A 21,090-nucleotide genomic window follows, 5' to 3' on the forward strand; every position below is an offset into this window, starting at 1 on the left:
CATTTGATGAGGCTTAGTCTCACTTCTTTAAACGAATCTCTGTGAGAGCTGGGACTCAGGATATATTTCAGGAACATATGACCCATACTACTTACCCAATGACCAATAAATAATTGTTGGTTTAACTGATACATAATCATACTGATTATCAACATACCAGCCATCCACATTCTGTGGAAGGTGCAATAGGTAACAGAAGCTGAAGTTACTAGGTTACAAAAAAAAAACCACTTTAACACTGAAAAAAACAAATTCATCTGTCTAGAATTCATCAGTGAAATTCTCAGATTTGGCCATGATAACTTACTAAAGTCCTTCTCAATCCCATGATTCATATTCTAACAAAGCTATTCAATTAAGGGAAATCTAAAACATAAGAATAAGAAGTATGGCTTATATTTTAAATTTTTATTTAAAATAAACTCTTTCTTCCTAAGTATAAAACTTATACATGTTCATGGCAGAAAAACTGAAAAAAAAAAAAAACTGAAAATAAACAAAATTATGAAGATACTAGAAATAATGCTAGTCCTACTATTAAGAGATAAACACTATTAGTATGTTAATATATATTTCTTTCCTATGTATGTATCTTTTTACTAGAATTGGGGTCTTTCTGCATATCTATATCTCCTGTATTTTAATTTTTCTGCCTACCATTTTATTGGGAATGTTTTCTCATGAAATATTCTTTAAAATATTTTCTAACTTCAAAACTTTATTATAGTTTAATAAGCTGCATAGTAGAGACTAGAGTCTATAAATATATCACAGTTTACTTAAACATTCCCCTTTGATGAACATAAAGGTTACTTCTGACTTTTATTACAATGTTGCAATGAACATGGTTTTTGTCACTCTGCTTATTGCTAATGATTTTTTTAAGGTAATTCCTCCCTTAATATAAAACCAGAGTACAAAAACATTCTTAAGGCAACTTGATACATGCTGCCAAGAAGGCCAGAATTAACACCGTATGAAAGAGCTCATATCATATTTATTTTTTTAGATCAGTAGATCTTCAAACTTTTTAAATTATGCATGTCTTTCAGTAAAAAAATTCTAAGCACCCACAATATTATTTATAAATTATATGAGGTTATTAATATATAACTATATCATATAAATTAGCTAGCCACAAAAATTAAAATGAGCTGAGCTAAAAAGCATTAAATAGAATACCTACCTATTTTAATGATAATAATTACTGATAAGAGGAAAACTTTTTGTCGGTGCCTTACATGGTATTTTCACATATAAAATCTTATTTCATCCTCATAAGGACCTTATAACTTAGATGGGGCAGCAAGTATTATCCCTATTTCAGAGTTAAAGAAATCAAAACTCAGGGAGCCAAAATATCTTTTCAAGTCACAAAGCCAGGAATAATATTATTAACAATAGTTATTAAGTGCATATTATTTGCTAGGCACTGTTCTAAGCAGTTTACATGTCTGAACTCTTACAATCTTCATAACAACCAATACAGCAACAAACACTATTGTAAGCTCATTATTACTATTATTTTATCCTCAGGTTGCAGATGAGGAAATGAAGGCACAAAGCAATACTGGGTAGCAAAGGTATCCACTGACAAAATGAAAGGACAACCTACCAAATGAGAGAAAACATTTGCAAATGACATGACTGATAAGGGGTTAATACCCAACATATAAAAACAACCCATACAACTCAATTAAAAAAAAAACACCAATTTAAAATGGACAGAGGAGCTGAAGACATTTTTCCAAAGAGGACATGCAAATAGTCAACAGGCACATGAAAAGATGATTAACGTATCATCAGGGAAATGCAAATCAAAACCACAGTGAGAGAACTCCCTGGCAGTCCAGTGGTTAGGACGTCATGTTTTCACTGCCGAGGGCCTGGGTTCAATCTCTGGTCAGGGAATTAAGATCCCATAAATGACACAATGTGACCAAGAAAAAAAGGAACAAAACCACAATGAGATTCCAGTTGCACTTGCTTGTCCTAATGGCTATCATGAAAAAGAATATAAATAACAAAGTTGGCAAGGATGTCATGCAGCCATGGTGGAAGACAGTATGAATGCTTCTCAAAAAACTAAAAATAAAACTACCACATGACCCAGCAATTACACACCTGGGTACATATCAGAAAAAAGCAAACAAACAAACAAACAAACAAAAAAGCTAAAAACACTAATTCAAAAAGACACGTGCACCACAATGATAGCAGCATTATTTATAATTGTCAAGATATGAAAGCAACGTTAAGTGTCCATAAACAGATGAATGGATAAAGAAGATGTGGTACATATAGACAACAGACTACTCAGCCATAAAAAAGAATAAAATTTTGCCATCTGCAGCAAAATGGATGGACTTGGAAGGCATTATGCTAAGTGAAACTAAGTCAGACAGAGAAAGAGAAATACTGTACGTTATCACTTATATGTGGAATCTAGAAAATACAACAAGCTAGTGAATATAACAAAAAAGAAGCAGACTCATGGATATAGAAATCAAACTAGTAGTTACCACTGGAGAGAGGCAAGTGGGAAGGGGCAATACAGGGGGAGGGGATAAAAAATTTTTTTTCACAATATACTCAAAAGCATGATCCATAAAAGAAAAATCAATAAATTAGATTTCATCAAAATTAAAAACCTTTTCTCTGTGAAAGACCCCACTAAGAGGATTTAAAAAAAACAACAAGCTACAGACCAGGAAAAAATATTTCAAAACTATATATCCTACAAAGGACTCATATCTGTAATATACAAAGAATTCTCAATACTCAACAGCTAATCCAATTAGAAAATGGGCAAAAGACATGAAGATACATTTCACCAAATTGAATATACGCATGGCAAACAAGCATATGAAAAGTTGCTCAACATCACAACCCATTAAGGAAATGCCAATTAAAGCCACAATGAAATATAACTGCACACCTCTGTCCTAATAATGACAGTATCAAAAGCTGGCAAAGACATGAAAAAACTTGATCTTTTATACATTGCTGGCAGAAATATAAAATCATACAACCATGTTGGAAAATAATTTATTAGTTTCTTACGAAATTAAATATACATATAACACCCAGCATATGGCAATTATCTGAGAGAAAGGAAAATTTACGTTCACACAAATATGTGAACACAAATGTTCATATTAGATTCATTCATAATAGATACAAACTAGAAACAATCAATATGTACGTCAATAAGTGAATGGTTTACAGAAATTTAAATATATCCACACAATGGGATACTACTCAGCAATACAAAATGACAAACTATTAATACATGCAGCAATTTAGATGAACTTCAAAGACAATTCATTGAAAAAGGCCGATTTTGACAGATCACATATTGTACAAGTTCATATATAAAATATCAGGAAATTATGAAGATGAGGGTGAAAGTGGTAGTTGTGACTATAAAGGGAAGCACAAGGAAGACCCTTGTGGTGATGGAATAGTTCTTGATTGTGTGGGGTATTAGATGGATCCACATACCTGATAAAATGGCACAGAATTATACATATACATTATGCCAATGTCAATTTCCTTGTATGATATTGTGTTATAACCACTGAAGGAAAACTGGGGTAAGAATATATGGTATTTCTGTACTATCTTTACAATTTCTGTGAATACATAATTATTTACAAGTAAAAAGTTTAAAAAGTCACTGGTTATCTTGTTGTTATTATTCATTTCCTTTCATTATTGTTACTGAAAGTAATTTTGATGTTTAGAAGACCTGGAACAATTAAAAATGACCCATTCTAATTATCAAATATTCTAGGTATGCCACTAAATATACTAAAAGAAATTAATGTACTTCTCTGCCAGAAGACATGTACAAGAATGTCCACAGCAGCTTTATTCATAAGGATCCAAAACTAGAAATACATGAAAAGCCTATAACCTGGAGAATGAATAAACTGTGGCATATTTATACAATGGGATACTAAAAGGAAGAAGAAGGGGAAGCAGAGGAAGAGGAATAATTTCATCTTGCTTTATACATACATTAAAGCTTCAATTATATTTGCAGTAATGGGGCATAATTTAGTATCCTTGATCAAAATTTAATCCTGGCCTTTCACTCTTATAATGAATTTAAACTATATTTATATTGCAGTTCTGTTAGAAGTACTGCATTAAAAAGCACTGAAAACGGTTTGCTTTCAAGTAAATTATGGTAGTCTCCCTTATCCACCATTTCACTTTCCACAGTTTCTATTACCCATGGTCAGCTATATTCTGAAAACATTAAAAGTAAAACTCCAGAAGTAAAAAAGTTTTCAATTGCACATTGTTCTTAAGTGTGATGAAATTTTGTACTGCCCAGCTCCATTCTGCTTGGGATCTCCAACAACTGACATCATCTGTTCCTGACGTTCAGTCATCAACATCGTCACAGATCAATGATCCAGGATCACCCAAAAGCAGATGACCTGCAGTCAGGTCAATAGCCTAACGCTACATCACAATACAGGGCTTCCCAGGTGGCGCCAGTGGTAAAGAACCTGCTTAAGAGGCTTAAGAGACCTGAGTTTGAGCCCTGGGTCAGGAAGATCCCCTGGAGAAGGGTATGGCAACTCACTCCAGGATTCTTGCCTGGAGAATCCTATGGATAGAGGAGCCTCGCAGGCTACAGGCCACAGGGTCACAGAGTCGGACAACTGAAGCAACTTAGCACACACACACACACACACACACGTGCACATCACAATACATCATTCATCTTACTTACCATATAGACATTTTATTAATTTCACATCATCACAAGAAGAAGGGTGAATACAATACAATAAGATATTTTGAGACACAGAGAGAAAGAGGGAGACCACATTCACAAATTTTATTAGAGTATATTGTTATACACTCCATTTTATCATCCACAATTGTTACTAATCTCTGAAATGTAATTTATAAATTAAACTTTGTCATAGGGGTGTATAGGAGAAAAACATAGTGTATACAGAATTCAGTTTCAGACATTTACTGGGGATCTTGGAATGTATGCCCCATGGATAACATGGGCTACTGTTGCAGGATATAACTATTCCTTCTAAAATTCTAATTAATTCATCTAACTAGCAAGGTATACAACATGAAGTTGTATACTTGGTTATATGAGATATCTTTATGAAATCTTTATAATTGTTACCAAATTAATAAGCATTTTAAGAGTCCAAACCACTTATGAAACTTCATTTTTCTTACTGTGTAATAAAGAAAAAAAAAAAAACATTTACTAGAAAGTGGGAAATATACTAATGGTCCGTTGAAGTTCACTTCCTAGTTTCCCCTTTGCCCCTTACAGCATTTTCTCCTCCAGTAGCCAGTAGGGAGTATCTAGATCCTAACAAAGACAGGCGGTGAGGCTATGCTTTTCATGGGTTACAGACAAGTGTAGATCAGGTGCATCCACAGAAAGGGTATGAGAAAGTCTTAGAATCCCTAGCTGGACTGATTGGTGAAGGTATTTCTTTCCTGAAGTCAGTCAGTAAAGGCTGGAAGGGGTAAATACTTCTTCACATGCAAACATAGACATACATGTCTTCAAAGAATACAAAAATGAAGGAAAATATACACCAACAAAGGAAGACAATGCTTTTCTAGTAACCAATCCTAAGGAAATAGAGATACACAAACTACCTGCTAAAGAACTCAAAACAATTGTCTTTAGGAAGGTCAGTGAGTTAGAATACTGAGACTCAACAAAATCAGGAAAACAACATAGGAACAAAATGAGAAGTTCAATAAAGATAGAAATCATCAAAAAGAACCAAACAGAAATTCTGGAGCTGAAAAATACAATGCATGAAATAAAAATCCAAAAGATAGCATCAACCTCAGACACGAACAAACAAGAGGAAGAAAAAAATCTGAGAATTCAAAGATAGAGGGGCCAAATGGATAAAAAACAAGATCCAACAATCTGCTGCTTATAACAGACCTGCTTCAGGTTTAAGGCTACATGGCTTTAAAGTCAAGGGATGGAGAAAGATACTCTATGAAAGTAGAAACCAGAAGAGAGCGGAAGCAGTTACACTTAGACAAAATAGACCTTAACTCAAAAGATGTAGCAAGAGACAGGGTCAGTTCATCAAGAGGACATGACAATTATAAAGTCATCCCTTCCTACCTGTAGGATCTGCCACAGATAACAAAATCCACAGATGCTCAAGTTCTGTAGTCAGCCTTCCATATCCATGGTTCCACATCTGCAGATTTAACTAATCCCAGATCATACAGTACTACATTTACTGGGAAGAAAACACATTTCAGTGGACCTTCTGAGTCTGTGTTGTTCGAGGGGTCAGCAGTATATGCACTCAATATCAGAGCACATAAATACGTTAAACAAAGATTAACAGATATAAAGGGAAAAATAAACAGCAGTGCAGCAATAGTAGGAGACTTCAATATTCCATTTTAGCAGTGCATAGATCATCGAGACAGAAAATCAATAAGGAAACAACAGACTGCAGTATACTTTAGATCAAATGAATCTAACACACATACACAGAACATTCCATCTACTAGAATACATAATCTTCTCAAGTACACACGGAGCACTCTCCAAGATAGATCACATGCCACGTCACAAAAAAGTCTTAAATTTAAAAATATTGAAATAGTGTATCTTTTTTTTTTACCACAATGGCATAAAACTAGCAATCAATAACAGAAAGAAAGCTGGAAAAATTAACAGATGTGTGGAAATTAGAAAAAACACACTCCTGAACAACCAATGGGTCAAAAAAGAAATCAAAGGGGAAATAAAAAAAATCTTAAATGAAAATGGAAATACAACATATCCAAAATTATGAGATGCAGCAAAAGTCCCTTTAAGAAGGAAGTTTATTACAATAAACACCTATATTAAGAGAAAAGAAAGATCTCAAAAATCTGACTTTAAACCTCAAGGCATTATAAAGAATAAATTAAGCCCAAAGTAATCAGAAGAAAGGAAATAACAAAGATCAGAATGGAAGTAAATGAAACAGAGACTACAAAAATGATAAACATATCAGTGAAACTAATAGCTGTTTTTTCAAAGAGGTAAAATTGACAATCTTTAGCTCAACTACCTAAGAAAAGAAGATTCAAATAAATAAAATTAGAAATAAAAAAGGAAACTTTACAACTGATACTGTAAAAATACAAGGGATCATGAGAGACTATTATGAACAATTATATGCAAACAAATTAGATAATCTAAAAAAAATGGATTGATTCCTAGATACATATAACCTAACAAGACTGAATCATGACAAAACAGAAAATCTGAAAAGACCAATAATGAGTAAGGACACTGAATCAGTAATCAAAACTCCCAAAAAAGAAGCCCAGGACCAGATGGTTTCACTGGTGAGTTCTACCAAACATTTAAAGAATTAATACCAACCTTTCTCAAATCCTCCCAAAAAAATGAAGGAGAGAGAATACTTCCAATATCCCTGATGAACACAAATGTGAAAATCCTCAGTACAATACTAGCATATTAGAAGAATCACATACCATAATCAAGCACAATTTATCCTTGGGATGCAAGAATAGTTGAGTACATGCAAATCAGTAAATGTGCCACATCACATTAACAGAATGAAGGATAAACATTATATGATCATCTTAATAGCTACGAAAGAAATTTGATAAATTCATGATAAAAAAAAAAAAACTCTTTCTCAACAAATTAAGTGTAGAAGGAATGTAGCTCAACACAATAAAGGCTATACATAACTAGCACACAGCTAACACCATGTTCAAAAGTAAAAAATTGAAGGCTTTTTCTTAAAATCAGGCATAAGACAAGGGTACCCACTCTTACCACTTTTATTCAACATAGTACTGGAAATCCTAGCCAGAACAGTTAGGCAAGAAAAAGAAATAAATATATCTAAAATGAAGAAGTGGAAGTAAAACTGTCTGTTTGCAGATGACATGATCTTAACTTTATATATATAGAAAACCCTAAAGATTCCATCAAAAAGTGTTAGAACTAATCAGCAAATTCAGTAAAGCTACAGGAATTGACATTAATGAACAGAAATCAGTTGCATTTTTATACACTAAAAATGAACCACCTGAAAGAGAAATTAAGAGAACAATCCTACTTGCAATAGCTTCAAAAACAATAAAAATAGGAATGAATTTAAGCAAGGAGGTTAAAGATCTGTACACTGAAAATTATAAGCTACTGATGAAAGAAACTGAAGATTCAAATAAATGGAAAGATATCCTTTGTCCTTGGGTTGGAATATTGTTATTAATAAAATGTCCTTACTACCCAAAGTGACCTACATTCAATGCAATCCCTATCAAAATTCCAATGGCATTTTCACAGAAATAGAAAAAAATCCTAAAATTCAATTGAATTACAAAAGATCTCAAATAGCCAAAGCAATCTTGATAAAGAGGAACAATGCTGGAAGCATCACACATTTGATTTCAAACTATATTACAAAGCTATGATAATCAAAACAGTAATGATAGTGGCATAAAAACAAATGAATAGAGCAATACTCAGTTGGTAAAGAATCCTCTTGCAAAGAGGAGACCCCGGTTTGATTCCTGGGTCAGGAAGATCTGCTGGAGAATGTATATGCTACCCACTCCAGTATTCTTGGGCTTCCCTTGTGGCTCTGCTGGTAAAGAATCCACCTGCAATGTGGGAGACCTAGGTTCAATCCCTGGGTTGGGAAGATTCCCTGGAGAAGGGAAAGACTACCCAATCCAGTATTCTGGCCCTAGAGAATTCCATGGACTGTATAGTCCATGGGGTTGCAAAGAGTTGGACATGACTAAGCAACTTTCACTTTCAGAGCAGTGGAACAGAACAGGGGGCCCAGAAAGAATTCCATGTATCATATATATGGTCAACCAGTCCTTTAAAAGAGGCCAAGAACACACAACGGGGAAAGGACAGTCTCTTCAATAAACAACCTTGGTAAAACTCAATGACCATAGGCAAAAGAATAAAACTGGATCACCATTCACAAAAATTAACTCAAAATGGATTAAAAACTTAAACATTAAGACCTGAAGCTGTAAAATATTTAGAAGAAAACATAAGGGAAAAGCTCCTTGACATTGGTCTTGACAATGATTTTTTGGATAAGACACTAAAAGCAAAGGCAACAAAATAAAAAATAAACAAGTGGGACTATATCCAATTATTAATGAAAAGTTTCTTGACAGCAATGGAAACAACAAAGTAAAAAGGCAACCTACAGAATGGGAGAGAATATTTTCAAGTCATGTATCTATTAAAAGGTTAATATCTAATATATGTAAGAAACTCATATAACTCAATAGCAAAAAACAAATAATCTGACTACAAAAATGAACAAAAGCCCTGAAATAGGCATTTTTCCAAGAAGACATACAAATGGCCAACAAGTATGTGAAAAGGTACTCAACATCACAAATCACCATAAAAATGCCAATCAAAGCCACAATGAGATTATCACCTCATACCTGTTAGGATGGCTATTACAAAAAAAAGATAAAAGAGATGACAAATGTTGGCAAGGATGTAGAAAAAAGGACACCTTTTACACTGTGGTGGAAATACAAATTGGTAGAGCCATTACGAAAAACAGTATGGAGAGCCCTCAAAAATTGAAACTAGAACTACCATGTGGAAACAAACTGTTTACTGAGGTATGAATGGGTAAAGAAATTGTGGAATGGAATATTGTGCACCCAGTCATGTCCGACTCTTTGTGGCCCCATGGATTGTAGCCCACCAGGCTCCTCTGCCCATGGAATTTTCCAGGCAAGAATACTGGAGTGGGTTGACATTTCCTACTCCAGGAATGGAATATTACTCAGCATAAAAAAGAAAATTCTGCTCTTTGAGACAACATGGATGAACCTGCAGGATATAATACTAAGTGAAATAGGCTGGACAGAGAAAGACAAATACTGTATGATCTCACTAAACGTGGAATCTAAGGGGGAAAAAGGTTTGACATATAGAAACAGAGAGTAGAATGTCAGTTCTCAGGGGCTAGGGGATCGGAGAAAAGGGAAGATTTGCTCAAAGGATATAAATTTTCAGTTATAAGATGAATAAGTTTTGGGGATCTAGTATAGAGTATGCTTATTTAACTTATATGCAGAGTACATCATGAGAAACGCTGGGCTGGATGAATCACAGGCTGGAATCAGGATTGCTGGGATAAATATCAATAACTTCAGATATGCAAATGACACGACCCTTATGGCAAAACGAGAAGAAGAGCCTCTTGGTAAAAGTGAAACAGGAGGGTGAAAAAGTTGGCTTAAAGCTCAACATTCAGAAAACTAAGATCATGGCATCTGGCATTTGCAATCACTTAATGGCAAACAGATGGGGAAACAGTGGAAACAGTGGCTGACTATTTTGGGGGGCTCCAAAATCACTGCAGATGGTGAGTGTAGCCATGAAATTGAAAGACACTTACTCCTTGGAAGGAAAGCTATGACCAACCTAGACAGCATATTAAAAAGCAGAGACATTACTTTGTCAACAAAGGTCCGTCTAGTCGAGGCTATGGTTTTTCCAGTGGTCATATATGGATGTGAGAGTTGGACTATAAAGAAAGCTGAGCGCCGAAGAATTGATGCTTTTGAACTATGGTGTTGGAGAAGACTCTTGAGAGTCCCTTGGACTGCAAGGAGATCCAATCAGTCCATCCTAAAGGAGATCAGTCCTGAGTGTTTATTGGAAGGACTGATGTTGAAGCTGAAACTCCAACACTTTGGTCACCTGATGCGAAGAACTGACTCATTTGAAAAGACCCTGATGCTGGGAAAGATTGAAGGCAGGAGGAGAAGGGGATGACAGAGGATGAGATGGTTGGATGGCATCACCAACTCAATGAACATGAGTTTTGGGTAGGCTCCAGGAGTTGGTGATAGACAGGGAGGCCTGGCGTGCTGCAGTTCATGGGATTGCAAAGAGTCGGACACGACTGAGCAACTGAACTGAACTGAACTGAATGTAGAGTATGGGGACTACAGGTAATAATACTGTATTGTATACTTGAAATACGCTGAGAATAAATCTTATGCATTATCACCAGAAAGCAAACAGACAAAACTTCTTAGTACAATGATGTATGTATAATTACCAAGACTTAAATGTACAACTGCTGTGCCTTGTTAGGGCTACACTTTACTGTAAATCAGTCTTCCTAAATAATTTTTAATATACCAACTTCAGATTCTCTGTGTATGTTTTTCTGACATCATTACCTGAATTGCTGGTCTAGCTTTTCAGCCACAAAATCCTGTCTCTCTTTTTCTTTCTTCTCTCTTAATAATCTTATTTTATCTCTCATTCTATCTTTTTTCTCCTCAATTGTTTCTTCTTTCAATTGCATTTCAGTAAAATACTCATTTTCTTCTGATGCTAAAAGTTCACGTAACCTAGGTTCACAAAACAAAATGACAACAACAAGCAAAAGAATTAAAACTGTCATGCTATATGCACCATTTCACCAATTGATTTTTATTTTGTTAAATTCAATTTCAGAAATATATGTTCAGTCATAAATTTTTTAAGAAGGAAAGGTCATTACAGTATTCCATAAAATGAGTTGTCACCTAAAGCAATAGAGACTAATCTACGCCACATTTTATTTGATCACGTACAGATGAGAAATGCGATCTATATTTCAACAAAAAAAGCAAAATGAGCAAGATTTTCATTATAATGACATGATTTTTATCAATAGGTTATCACAAGTGAAAATTAAAATAAGCTATTGGTTTGGTAGGAATAAGAATAACTCAGCCATGATCCTTACTATAAAAATTCACTTGATTTTTGATTGGTCACTCTCAGACTCTAGTTTCAGGAATGTCTCAGAGTCTGGATTAGCCAGTTTTTAAGCCTTACTTATTTCGTCTTTCTTCAGTGTTGATGATAAACCCTTGCATGGCATCCTTGACTCTTGCTTTCACAAGACTGTCCACAAACTTGCGGTCATTGTGCTGGTCCCACTCAGTTTTCAAGCGATCCCGCTCGAATGACTTAATGGAGGCCAAAATAGCATGATGTTTCTGATGACTTTGTTGGATTCTTTCCAGATGATGCTCAGCTCCTTGGCCTTTGGGAGGCTTGGCTCTCTGGAACAACAACAACAAAAAGCAAGTATCACTTATGATAGACCCAAAATCAACTGCATATTTTCAGTTAATCCACCAATACTCGTATTAAACAAAACTTGGTATATAAAACTAATATATCCTGCTATAACTGTAAACAACTTAAGTGTCTAAGATGTAACTTGTTTGATTCTTTGAAACCTGTACCTAAGATGTCATCAAATAAGTCTCAAATATTTCTCAAATGTCATTTGAATAAAAGTTCATGGAATTATAAAGTTAAAATTTTGAATGGGACTCCAGAGATTAGCTAATCAAATCAGAGACTTAAGTTATTTGCCTAAAGTGCTCTAAGTAGTTAGGGCAGAAATGGGTAGAACAAGAATTAAAGGTCTTCTAATTCCTGACCTTAATCTTGCCACCTACTATCCCACCTTGCTTTTCAGAGCTCTGACAACATAGTTACCACCATCAAAATTCTTTCAATTAAAATAAACTACTCACTAAGTATATAGGATATACATAACAAGTTGTGACAGTGAGATATCCTTTACTAAGAAGGAAGCAAGGAAGACAGAAAGGGAGGAAGGGAAAGAAAAGAGAAAAAAAAAAAAAAAAAGCTAATGGCAGAATTTGATTCCTATTTCTACTGTCCCCAGAAGTTTAATGCAAGAGCTGTGCTCCTGACATTCTGGGATAACTTGAATTTCTGTAAACATGTTCATTTTATACAAACTTTCACCAAAAAGTTGGAAATGCATACACCATTGTGAATAAATATTGACACATTTGCTAAAATCATACGGACTATATCTTTTTTATTGCTTCATTGCTAGCATGAAGCCTGCCTACCAGCATCAAGTTCTCAGTATGAATGAAGAGGAAAGATGAATGAATGAATCTGTTCATGGGTGGGCTTGATGTGACTCCTGCCCCTCCTGGGGCCACCATGAAACCCATGGTTTTGAGCTTTGTATTTTCAGCCAGGTTTATCAAGTCACCCTTAGGTGAGCAGTCAGACTCTGGTGTGCCGATGCTCCGTTAACAAAGGCTTTAACTCGTGGCAGAGAGTCAGTCTGATTATTTACACTGAGAGCATCACTGTCTGGATTACCAGAAGACTGGCATTGAAACTTGGTATAGGAGTCTCTAAGGAAAGGAAATCAACATTTGAAGACAGCCTCATGACAAGATTCAAGGTTCGGGCTATACATATGGGTGCCTAGAATAGTTGAACAAGATAATACAAAGCTGAGGTAGGTTGGAGACAGAAGGTGATGGCGAAGGTTACATCATGGGAAGTAGCTAGTTCATACTGAAATTATTCAGAGCCTAGATTTAGTTAACTACTGTTCTCTAACATGTATGGCATCCTATGAACGCAGATTCAGTGATAACAAAGCAGAGTTGGGTCAAGGCTGCACCCTGAGCAGGACACACTCAGGGTTCGAGTAGACAGACGGGCTGAGAGCAGCAACCAAGTGCCAAGGCCTTCAGGAATCAACTGTCTTAAGTCATCAGGGCAAGAGTCAGGCTCTGAGGCACATTCTGACTAAAGAGGAAATAGCAGTGGAGGGCAGCGAGAAACAGACTGAACAGTAGCAGGGAATTAGGAAGCCCTTTAAGGCTGTGGCATCCTGGGTAGGAAGACTTTGTGGTCAGGGAGGACCCCGTCTCTGGATGAATAAAGTATGATCTGGAGTTCCCTAACAAGATGGTGCCAATCCATGCAGTCTCAGCATTATGTGCTCAAAACCTGTACTGTTTAACAGAAAAATAATATAAACCAGATCTGCAATTTAACATTGATGCAGCTGTATTTTAAAAAATAAAGAGAAACAGGGGGAATTAATTTTAATATATTTTTATTTAACCAATATATCCAAAATATTATTATCTGAATACGTGACTCTAGGCATGCTACAAGTGCTCAAATTTGTGGCTAGTGGCCACCATACTGGACATTGCAACTCTTAAACCATGCTAAAATCAGAATAAAGGGTTTCACAACTACCCTGTACTTTCAAGGTCACCGAAAGCTTTTGTTACTGTAACATCTCAAATTAGTTTCTACTATTACAGTTTAATGTCTTAAAGAATAACATCTTACAAGCCTAGGTTTGAGTCTGGCCTCTACTGATAACTGTGTGATCTTGAGCAAGTTACTTAACCTCTTTAAGTCTCAGTTTTCTCACCTGTCAAAAAGAGCAAAACAAATAGCTTCCTTAAAAAAATTATTTCAAGAAGTAAATAACTAGGTCCCTAGGAGGCACTCACCAAACAGCTGCTCCTTTTGCTGCTTCATTACTTCAGACATTACATCTTTCACCACCTTCTCTTGAAGAAATTGTTTAGCATTCAAGTCTCACCTCTGGTGGTTTCAACTCTTCTCCCATCACAACTCTACAACCTCTAACATCCACACTTCTTATCACACTCTGATACCTGAGATACACCAGCTCTGACCTTTTCCCTTTCCTCTTTCTTCTTCTATAAACATAAAATATTCAATAGGCCTGCTTCTCTGGTTTGGTGGTAATTTGGTGGAATGGAAATCCTTATTGGTTTCCGACACAAGGAATGTCACCTGACCAGTAGCCCAGCTGAGCTCAGGGTTCAGATACAAAACCCAAAGTACATCCATTACTGTCCCTCATAAAGAAAATAATAATCACCTCAAACCCTACAGACTGTAAAAGACTCCAGTCTACTCATTTCCAAACCCAGATCCTACAGTCCCTGGACCTAAAGAAGAGGGAGCAGGTCTATAAATTAACTGACAACTGCTATGTGCATTACAGGGCATAATAAAACTGTACCTTCCATGCTCTCTGCTCTTTCTTCCACAGCGTGCCAACACAGACAATACGGCACCGTTATCAGCTGTGGGGGCACACTGCGTTAATCTTTAATGGTTTTGTGCGTGAGCGAGTTGTTTCTGCAATTAGATAGCAACTTGAAGGCAAGGATCAAACTTTCAGAGAAAGCGAAATCTCCCAGGGTCAATGTTTTCACCCCTGTATCTTCCACAGATCTGTGCACACAGCAGGGACTCAAGTGATACCTCTATCGTTGCCTAACTACACATGGAGGTTTTCTAGCCTGTGTAAACTAGTGTGTAGAAGCAAAGGAACGCAGGTGCGTGGACCAGCTGTCCGAGGTTCTGAGCGGCGCTCATCAAATTTTGCAGCACACAGTGTTCCCCTGGCCTCCTACCACCACCACTGCCTTAAAGGCAACCAACCTCCTATTCCCAGGCCTGCGGGTGTTTCTGTTACAGTTGAGTCAGCAAAGGAAGGGCCCTAAAACCACTCAAAACCCCCATAGTCCAGCACTCTTCAACAGACGGTTTTCCTAAGCGTACAGAACTAGCCCCGACGGTACAGCTGAATCACTGCCAGTTCAGACCCCAGATTTCCTGCCACCTGACCCAGCGCCCTTTCCTTGACACACACACTCCGCATTTCAAGGGCACGACCTCTTTTAAAAGTCTTGCAAGATCTTCAACCTTCAAGATCTCCAGTGGTTTTTCTCCAAATACATAAACTAAATACAACCGACGCGGGGAGGAAAAGGGTAGGGAGGGACGAAGTACGAGAGCTAGGCAAGAGACCTTTTTCTTCCCTCGTTCAAAAATCAAACTACTGCCTCAGGCATCTGCTTCCCTTGAGAGAACCCCTGCTGGGTGCCAAGGTTGGGTTGGGTCCTGAAATGGGGGAAGATACAGAAAACGGTAGGACCCCAAACACATATCCCGTGCTTACCACAGTCACCACATTGGGAGTGGGCCCCTTAACCTCTCTCTGTACGATGCCAAACCGCTGGCTGTACATTTTGGAGCTCCCTCGGGTCGGGGGCGGTGTCCGCCGCGGTTCCCCAACCACAGGTACCAGCGGGACGAGCTTGTGAGATGCACAGGTCTGGTTGCCAGTGTTGCGCCTCGGGGGTCTAGGGACAGGTGAATGGGGCGGAAGTTGGTCCCGTTACCATGGTGACCATAGAAACGGGCACTCGCAACTTCCTCTTGGAGTGGAAGAGCTGAGTCTGCGCAGTCCTCACCCCGCCCTTGGCCAGGCCTCCTGCCGACTTCGCTCCCTTACTGCTAGCAGAAAAAAAGCCTCCTTAACCCCAAGTAAAGTCGAAGATTTAATTACATTCCAATTGATTTTGCTATTTATATCCTGTAATGTCTAAAAGCATGAGAAAAGTTAGCGGACACTTTGTAGGATGGTCAAATTTTGAGACCATCTCTAAGTTAACCTTCAGGGCAAATCATCACATGACAACCTTATTCGCGTAGTTCTTTACAGGAATTTAAAGGTATTTTCACACATAAAGCCTTTCAGTCTCACAAATACCTGACTGATGGCACAGCGGGTATTATCCTCATCTTACTGCTAAAACAAGCTGAGAGAGCCTAACTGGTTTGTCAGCTAACCCAACCAGTAGTGACAAATTTGTTAATAAAACCAGGAAACCACGGCTTACACTTGAGGAACCCTAGGATTGGGGAGGAAGGGGGGGGGGGGGGCAGCGGCACGATCTGACTGGGCACAATAAAAACCAGGGCCAGGACGTGGATCAGAATTTCGGTGATCAGGCTCTGGCATTCTGGATCCCAGGCAGAAAAAAAACATAACACAAGTGAGGAAACCTAAAAGGGGCCCTCAGCACAGGTGGAGACTACAGCTGAACTTCCGCTCAAGAGCACACTGGTGAGTGAGTCAAAGTCGAAATCTTGCCCGACTCTTTGCGACCCCATGAACTATACAGTTCATGGAATTCTCCAGGCCAGAATACTAAAGTGGGTAGCCTTTCCCTTCTCCAGGGGATCTTCCCAACCCACGGATCGAACCCAGGTTTTCCGCACTGCAGGCGGAATCTTTACCACCTGAGCCACAAAAAGCGGTAGGTAATACCTAAAAGTCAAATAAGAATGACACTTTGGTACTTTCTGCAATGGGGATGAACATAGAACTTTAACAGGAAAAAAAATTAGCACCTAGTAGGTCACTGACGTGTAATAACAAAAGCACAACTAGTACTGCGTATCCCAATTTAAGACCGCAATTTACTATAAATCAGCATTCCCTAATTATTTGTAATCCGCCCACTTCGGATTTTGCATGCGGCATGTTTCTAGGTTTGGACTCCATTTCCTGAATTGTTCGTTCAGCCTTTCAGCCACAAAATAACGTCTCTTCTCTTTTGAAATTTCTTTTAATAATTCTCATTGTCTTTTATCTCCTATAATGCTTCTTCTTTCAACTGAAGCTCGGTAAAATACTCATTTTCATTTACTGCTAAGAGTTTACGTAGCCTGAAACAAAAGAAAGAAAAGAAATTAGACGATCGTCTCCGCTCCCTGGACGGGGTCCTGAGGGCTAGTTGCTGGATCTTCGATTCCCACGGGTGCCTGGCCCGCTGGCTGATCCGGTCTGGTAACACCATACCCTCAGAAGGGCGGTGACGCCCTCGGCCTAGGGGCGGGGTTTGGTAAAAGCCAGATTCTCGGGCGCCCGTTGGGAACCTCCGAGGTCCACAGCCTGGAGGGTCCCATCAACGTGAATTTTCGGCGACACGGGAAGCGGACTCTCGGCGACACCCGGCGGCCCTGGAACGTCCCGGCGTCGGTCCTGAGCTCCTCGCGCTGCGCCCTCACCCCGGGCGTGTCCCGTAATTTAATCCCGCTTCGGTCTCGCCCGCGGAGCCACTGTGAAGAGGGGAGTCGGCTTCCCTCTGCGCTGATTCTGGACCGCCTCGGCCCAGGGGAGGCCACGCCCCAGGGACAGGGAGTTGAGGGGCAGCGTCTCTCCAGCCCTGGCCGGAGGACCAGGGTCCAGGCGCCAGCGCCCCCTGGTGGGCGTATTCGGAGGGTGGCGGGACCGGCCCGGGCACGACGACCGAGTCTGAAACTCCAGGGGGCTCTAGAAGTGATTCACCCAAGATCCTTGAACAGAACCTGACCTCGATCTTGCCACCCACTTTCTATACCAGTTTCTCTGAGGCAGTCTATCAGCACTTAAGCACCATTAAGATACTCCCCCCCAAAACACTAAGTATATATAAATCAGTAAACGGGACAATAAAAATAATTTAAAAATAATTTAAAAATAGAACAGCATAAACTATATTTCCAATGCCTATTGTGCCCCAACAAGGTCACGCAAGGGCTGTCCTCCCAACAGTTTCCTGAATTCTGTATTTTCACCATTAAATTCCACGATAAAGTTGGAAATTCATCATTTGTAAATACATATTGATGTATTTAATAAAACTGCATGGACTATATCTTTTTCATTCCTGAATCTCAGTATTAAGTACAGTGCCTAGCATGGGTCAGGCTCTCGATACCTGAATGAATGACACAAAAATAGCCGAGACCAGCAAGTTTTTTCTGGATGGGCTTGAATTTCTGTACTTGCTGGGGTCACCATGAAATCCATGGTCTTCAGCTTTGCATTTTCAGCAACGCAGCTTTACCAAGTTATCCTCAGGTGAGTTGTGAGACCCTTAGGAGCTGATTCATGGCAGGGTGGCTTTGTAACGTGTCACCTTGACTAGGCTACGTTTCCCAGTATCCCCTTCCCTGCATGCTTCCAGTTAGGACAGGCCACGAGAGACTGTGCGTGGGAACTGGAGGGCAGACGCGAAGCAGCAGCACACTCGGAAGGTTGCTGCAGGAGCACCAGGCACCGCTGCAGTTCACACACGTCATTTATCTGCTGGCTCACCTCGTTGGTATGGGGCAACAGTCAGGCCTGCAGCCAGGCCTGCAGCTGCTCCACCTTCCCCAGGATCTTCCTTCAGCTTTTCTAATTCCTGGACCAGATGCATATTTAACTCTGTGATGAAGGGCACCAGTTTCTTCTGCAGGACACCCACGTCATCGAAGCTGGAGGTGGTGAGAGGCTGACATGGCTTCCAGGCCATCCTTGCGGTTTCCAGCTTGTGCCTGTGGGCGCCAGTATGTCCTCCGTCTCCCACATTTTACATCCATCTTCCCTTCCCGATTGCCTGCCCTGCAGACTTCAAGCTCCAGCATTAGATGCAAAGACAACAGCCTTATACAGACTGTTCAACCAGCTCCCACAATTGCATAAGATCAAATCACCTACAATAAATCCCTTAAGATAATATACATATTTATATATACATATACACACATATATAAAATCTTCATATTAGTAGTGCTGCTTTTCTGATTGTATCTTGACACACACGGTAACATCTCATGAGTCAGAATGCTATTCTCAAATTTCATTTAGGGCATCACTGTCAAAATACCACCAGAATATGAGGATTGGGTGGTTGGATCCTGGGAGGGAGCAAAACAGTACGAGAAAATTATCCAGTCTTGACTCTGGCTGAAATAAGTAGGGTGAGGCAAAGGAAGGAGCAGAGAAGGGGGCAGAGGGCTGTAAATGAGTTAAAAGTAGAGAAACGCTTACTCTACCTCTGAATTCTCTAAAGCTGCGAGGCTGGGACTACAGTAAGCAAGGGAGGCACATAGGCTACAAATTTAGGAGGCCGGCACTCAGTCCCAGCCCAGTAAAGCTAAGTAATGAATCACACATGTAATCTTTTTGGCACTTTATGAAGAATTGGAAAGTGAGGCAGGGCTGAGCCAAGACTGGCCCTTAGGCGGGACTTGAAGCAGGAGCTCAGACTCCTAGAAGACAGGGGCTGAGAGTAGAAACCAAGTACAAAGGTCATCAAGGGACAGGGAAGTGAGTTGTGAGGAAACATGAGCCAGGCCAGGAGCTTTCATTCTGAAGACTGCTTTGGCTGAGGGTAGGGAGTGACGGTAAATATCAGCCGTGGGGAAAGATGCCCTTTTGGGTTTGAGGAATCCTATGTGGCACCCAAGGCCTGGGAATAACCCAGTCTCAGGAGGCATGCGTGCTGACAAGGTGGCACGATCCACACTGTCTTGGTGTTTCCTATGCCACCCCAGGGGCAGCAGTTTGTAAGGGGTTTTGTTGTTATGCTTAGAAGAATCCACTTTTGTCAGGTCACTGGAAACTTGTTAATATGACACTATCACACACTACTGGATATAGGTTACAGTTAACAGTTTAGTGGCTTAACTTAAAAACAAGGCTTTTACAACCTGGGCTTGATCTTGATCCTAGGCTCTATTGATACTAGCTGTTCGACACTGGACAAGTTATTTAGTTTCTCTGAATCTCATTTTCCCTTCTGCAAAAATGGGCCCAATCAATGCCGTTCTAAAAAGATGTTTTTGAGGATTAAACCAGGTCCATGGGAGGAACTCAACGAATAGCAGTTCCTTTCCTCATTTATTCACATTACATTCCCAATACATTCCGAACTGCTGTCTCCCTGAGGAAATGTTTAGAGACACTACCAGGTCTCATCCAAATCCATTTAGAATTATTTATGATGATGGCTTGTTTAGGCCAAAGGTGGCTTTAATCACGTCGGCTCTCCCATCCCAGCTCCCCCATCTTTAATATCCACACTTCTTATGACACTCAGGCTCCTGGGGTTTGCACTGGTTGGAGGAGATGCACCAACTTTCTACTCTTTGTCTTCCTTTTCTGCTTATTTCCTCTATAAGCTCAGAGTACTGAACAGGCCTGCTCCTCTGGTTTGGTGGTAGGTTTTCCCAGTTCCTACTGACTCCCACACAAGCCCTGGCAATCCATCTATGGTCCAGCCTCTGAGCAGATCAGTGTTGTCTCTGATAAAGTCGGTCTGTAAGTATCACCTTGAGTCCTACAGTCTGCAGAAGCCTCCAGTCTACTGCTTTCTACCTCCAGGTTTTTTAAGGTCCTTGGACCTAGAGAAGAGGGAGCAGGTCTGTATGTTGAATTAGGTTCCCTATGTGCAAAATGAAGCATCACAAAACCATTTCCTACTCTTCCATTTCCCCCCAATTATCCCTTCCCTCTCTTCTACAATCTTCCATTGCAGACAACATAGCACATCATTACTGTTCTGTTAATATGTAATGATTTC

General features: G+C 39.2%; 1 protein-coding gene across 23 annotated transcripts in view; it reads right to left on the minus strand.

Annotated features, from left to right (window-relative positions):
- MBD1 (methyl-CpG binding domain protein 1) overlaps window positions 1-21,090 on the minus strand; it is a 54,057-nt gene that overhangs the window by 19,679 nt on the left and 13,288 nt on the right. For 8 of the 23 annotated variants that reach the window (XM_043443818.1, XM_043443814.1, XM_043443817.1 and 5 more), the window contains one exon: window positions 18,198-20,911. In XM_043443818.1, coding sequence (XP_043299753.1) covers window positions 20,872-20,911 — 40 coding nt within the window. In that variant the 3' untranslated portion in view covers window positions 18,198-20,871. Of the gene's footprint in view, window positions 1-11,250; window positions 11,425-11,896; window positions 12,127-15,869; window positions 16,054-17,156; window positions 17,426-18,197; window positions 20,912-21,090 lie in introns of those variants that run through there. The other 15 variants (XM_043443815.1, XM_043443812.1, XM_043443805.1 and 12 more) reach the window with 4 other exon arrangements.

This window comes from Cervus canadensis, chromosome 23, assembly GCF_019320065.1.
Source record: "Cervus canadensis isolate Bull #8, Minnesota chromosome 23, ASM1932006v1, whole genome shotgun sequence".
NCBI lineage: Eukaryota > Metazoa > Chordata > Mammalia > Artiodactyla > Cervidae > Cervus > Cervus canadensis.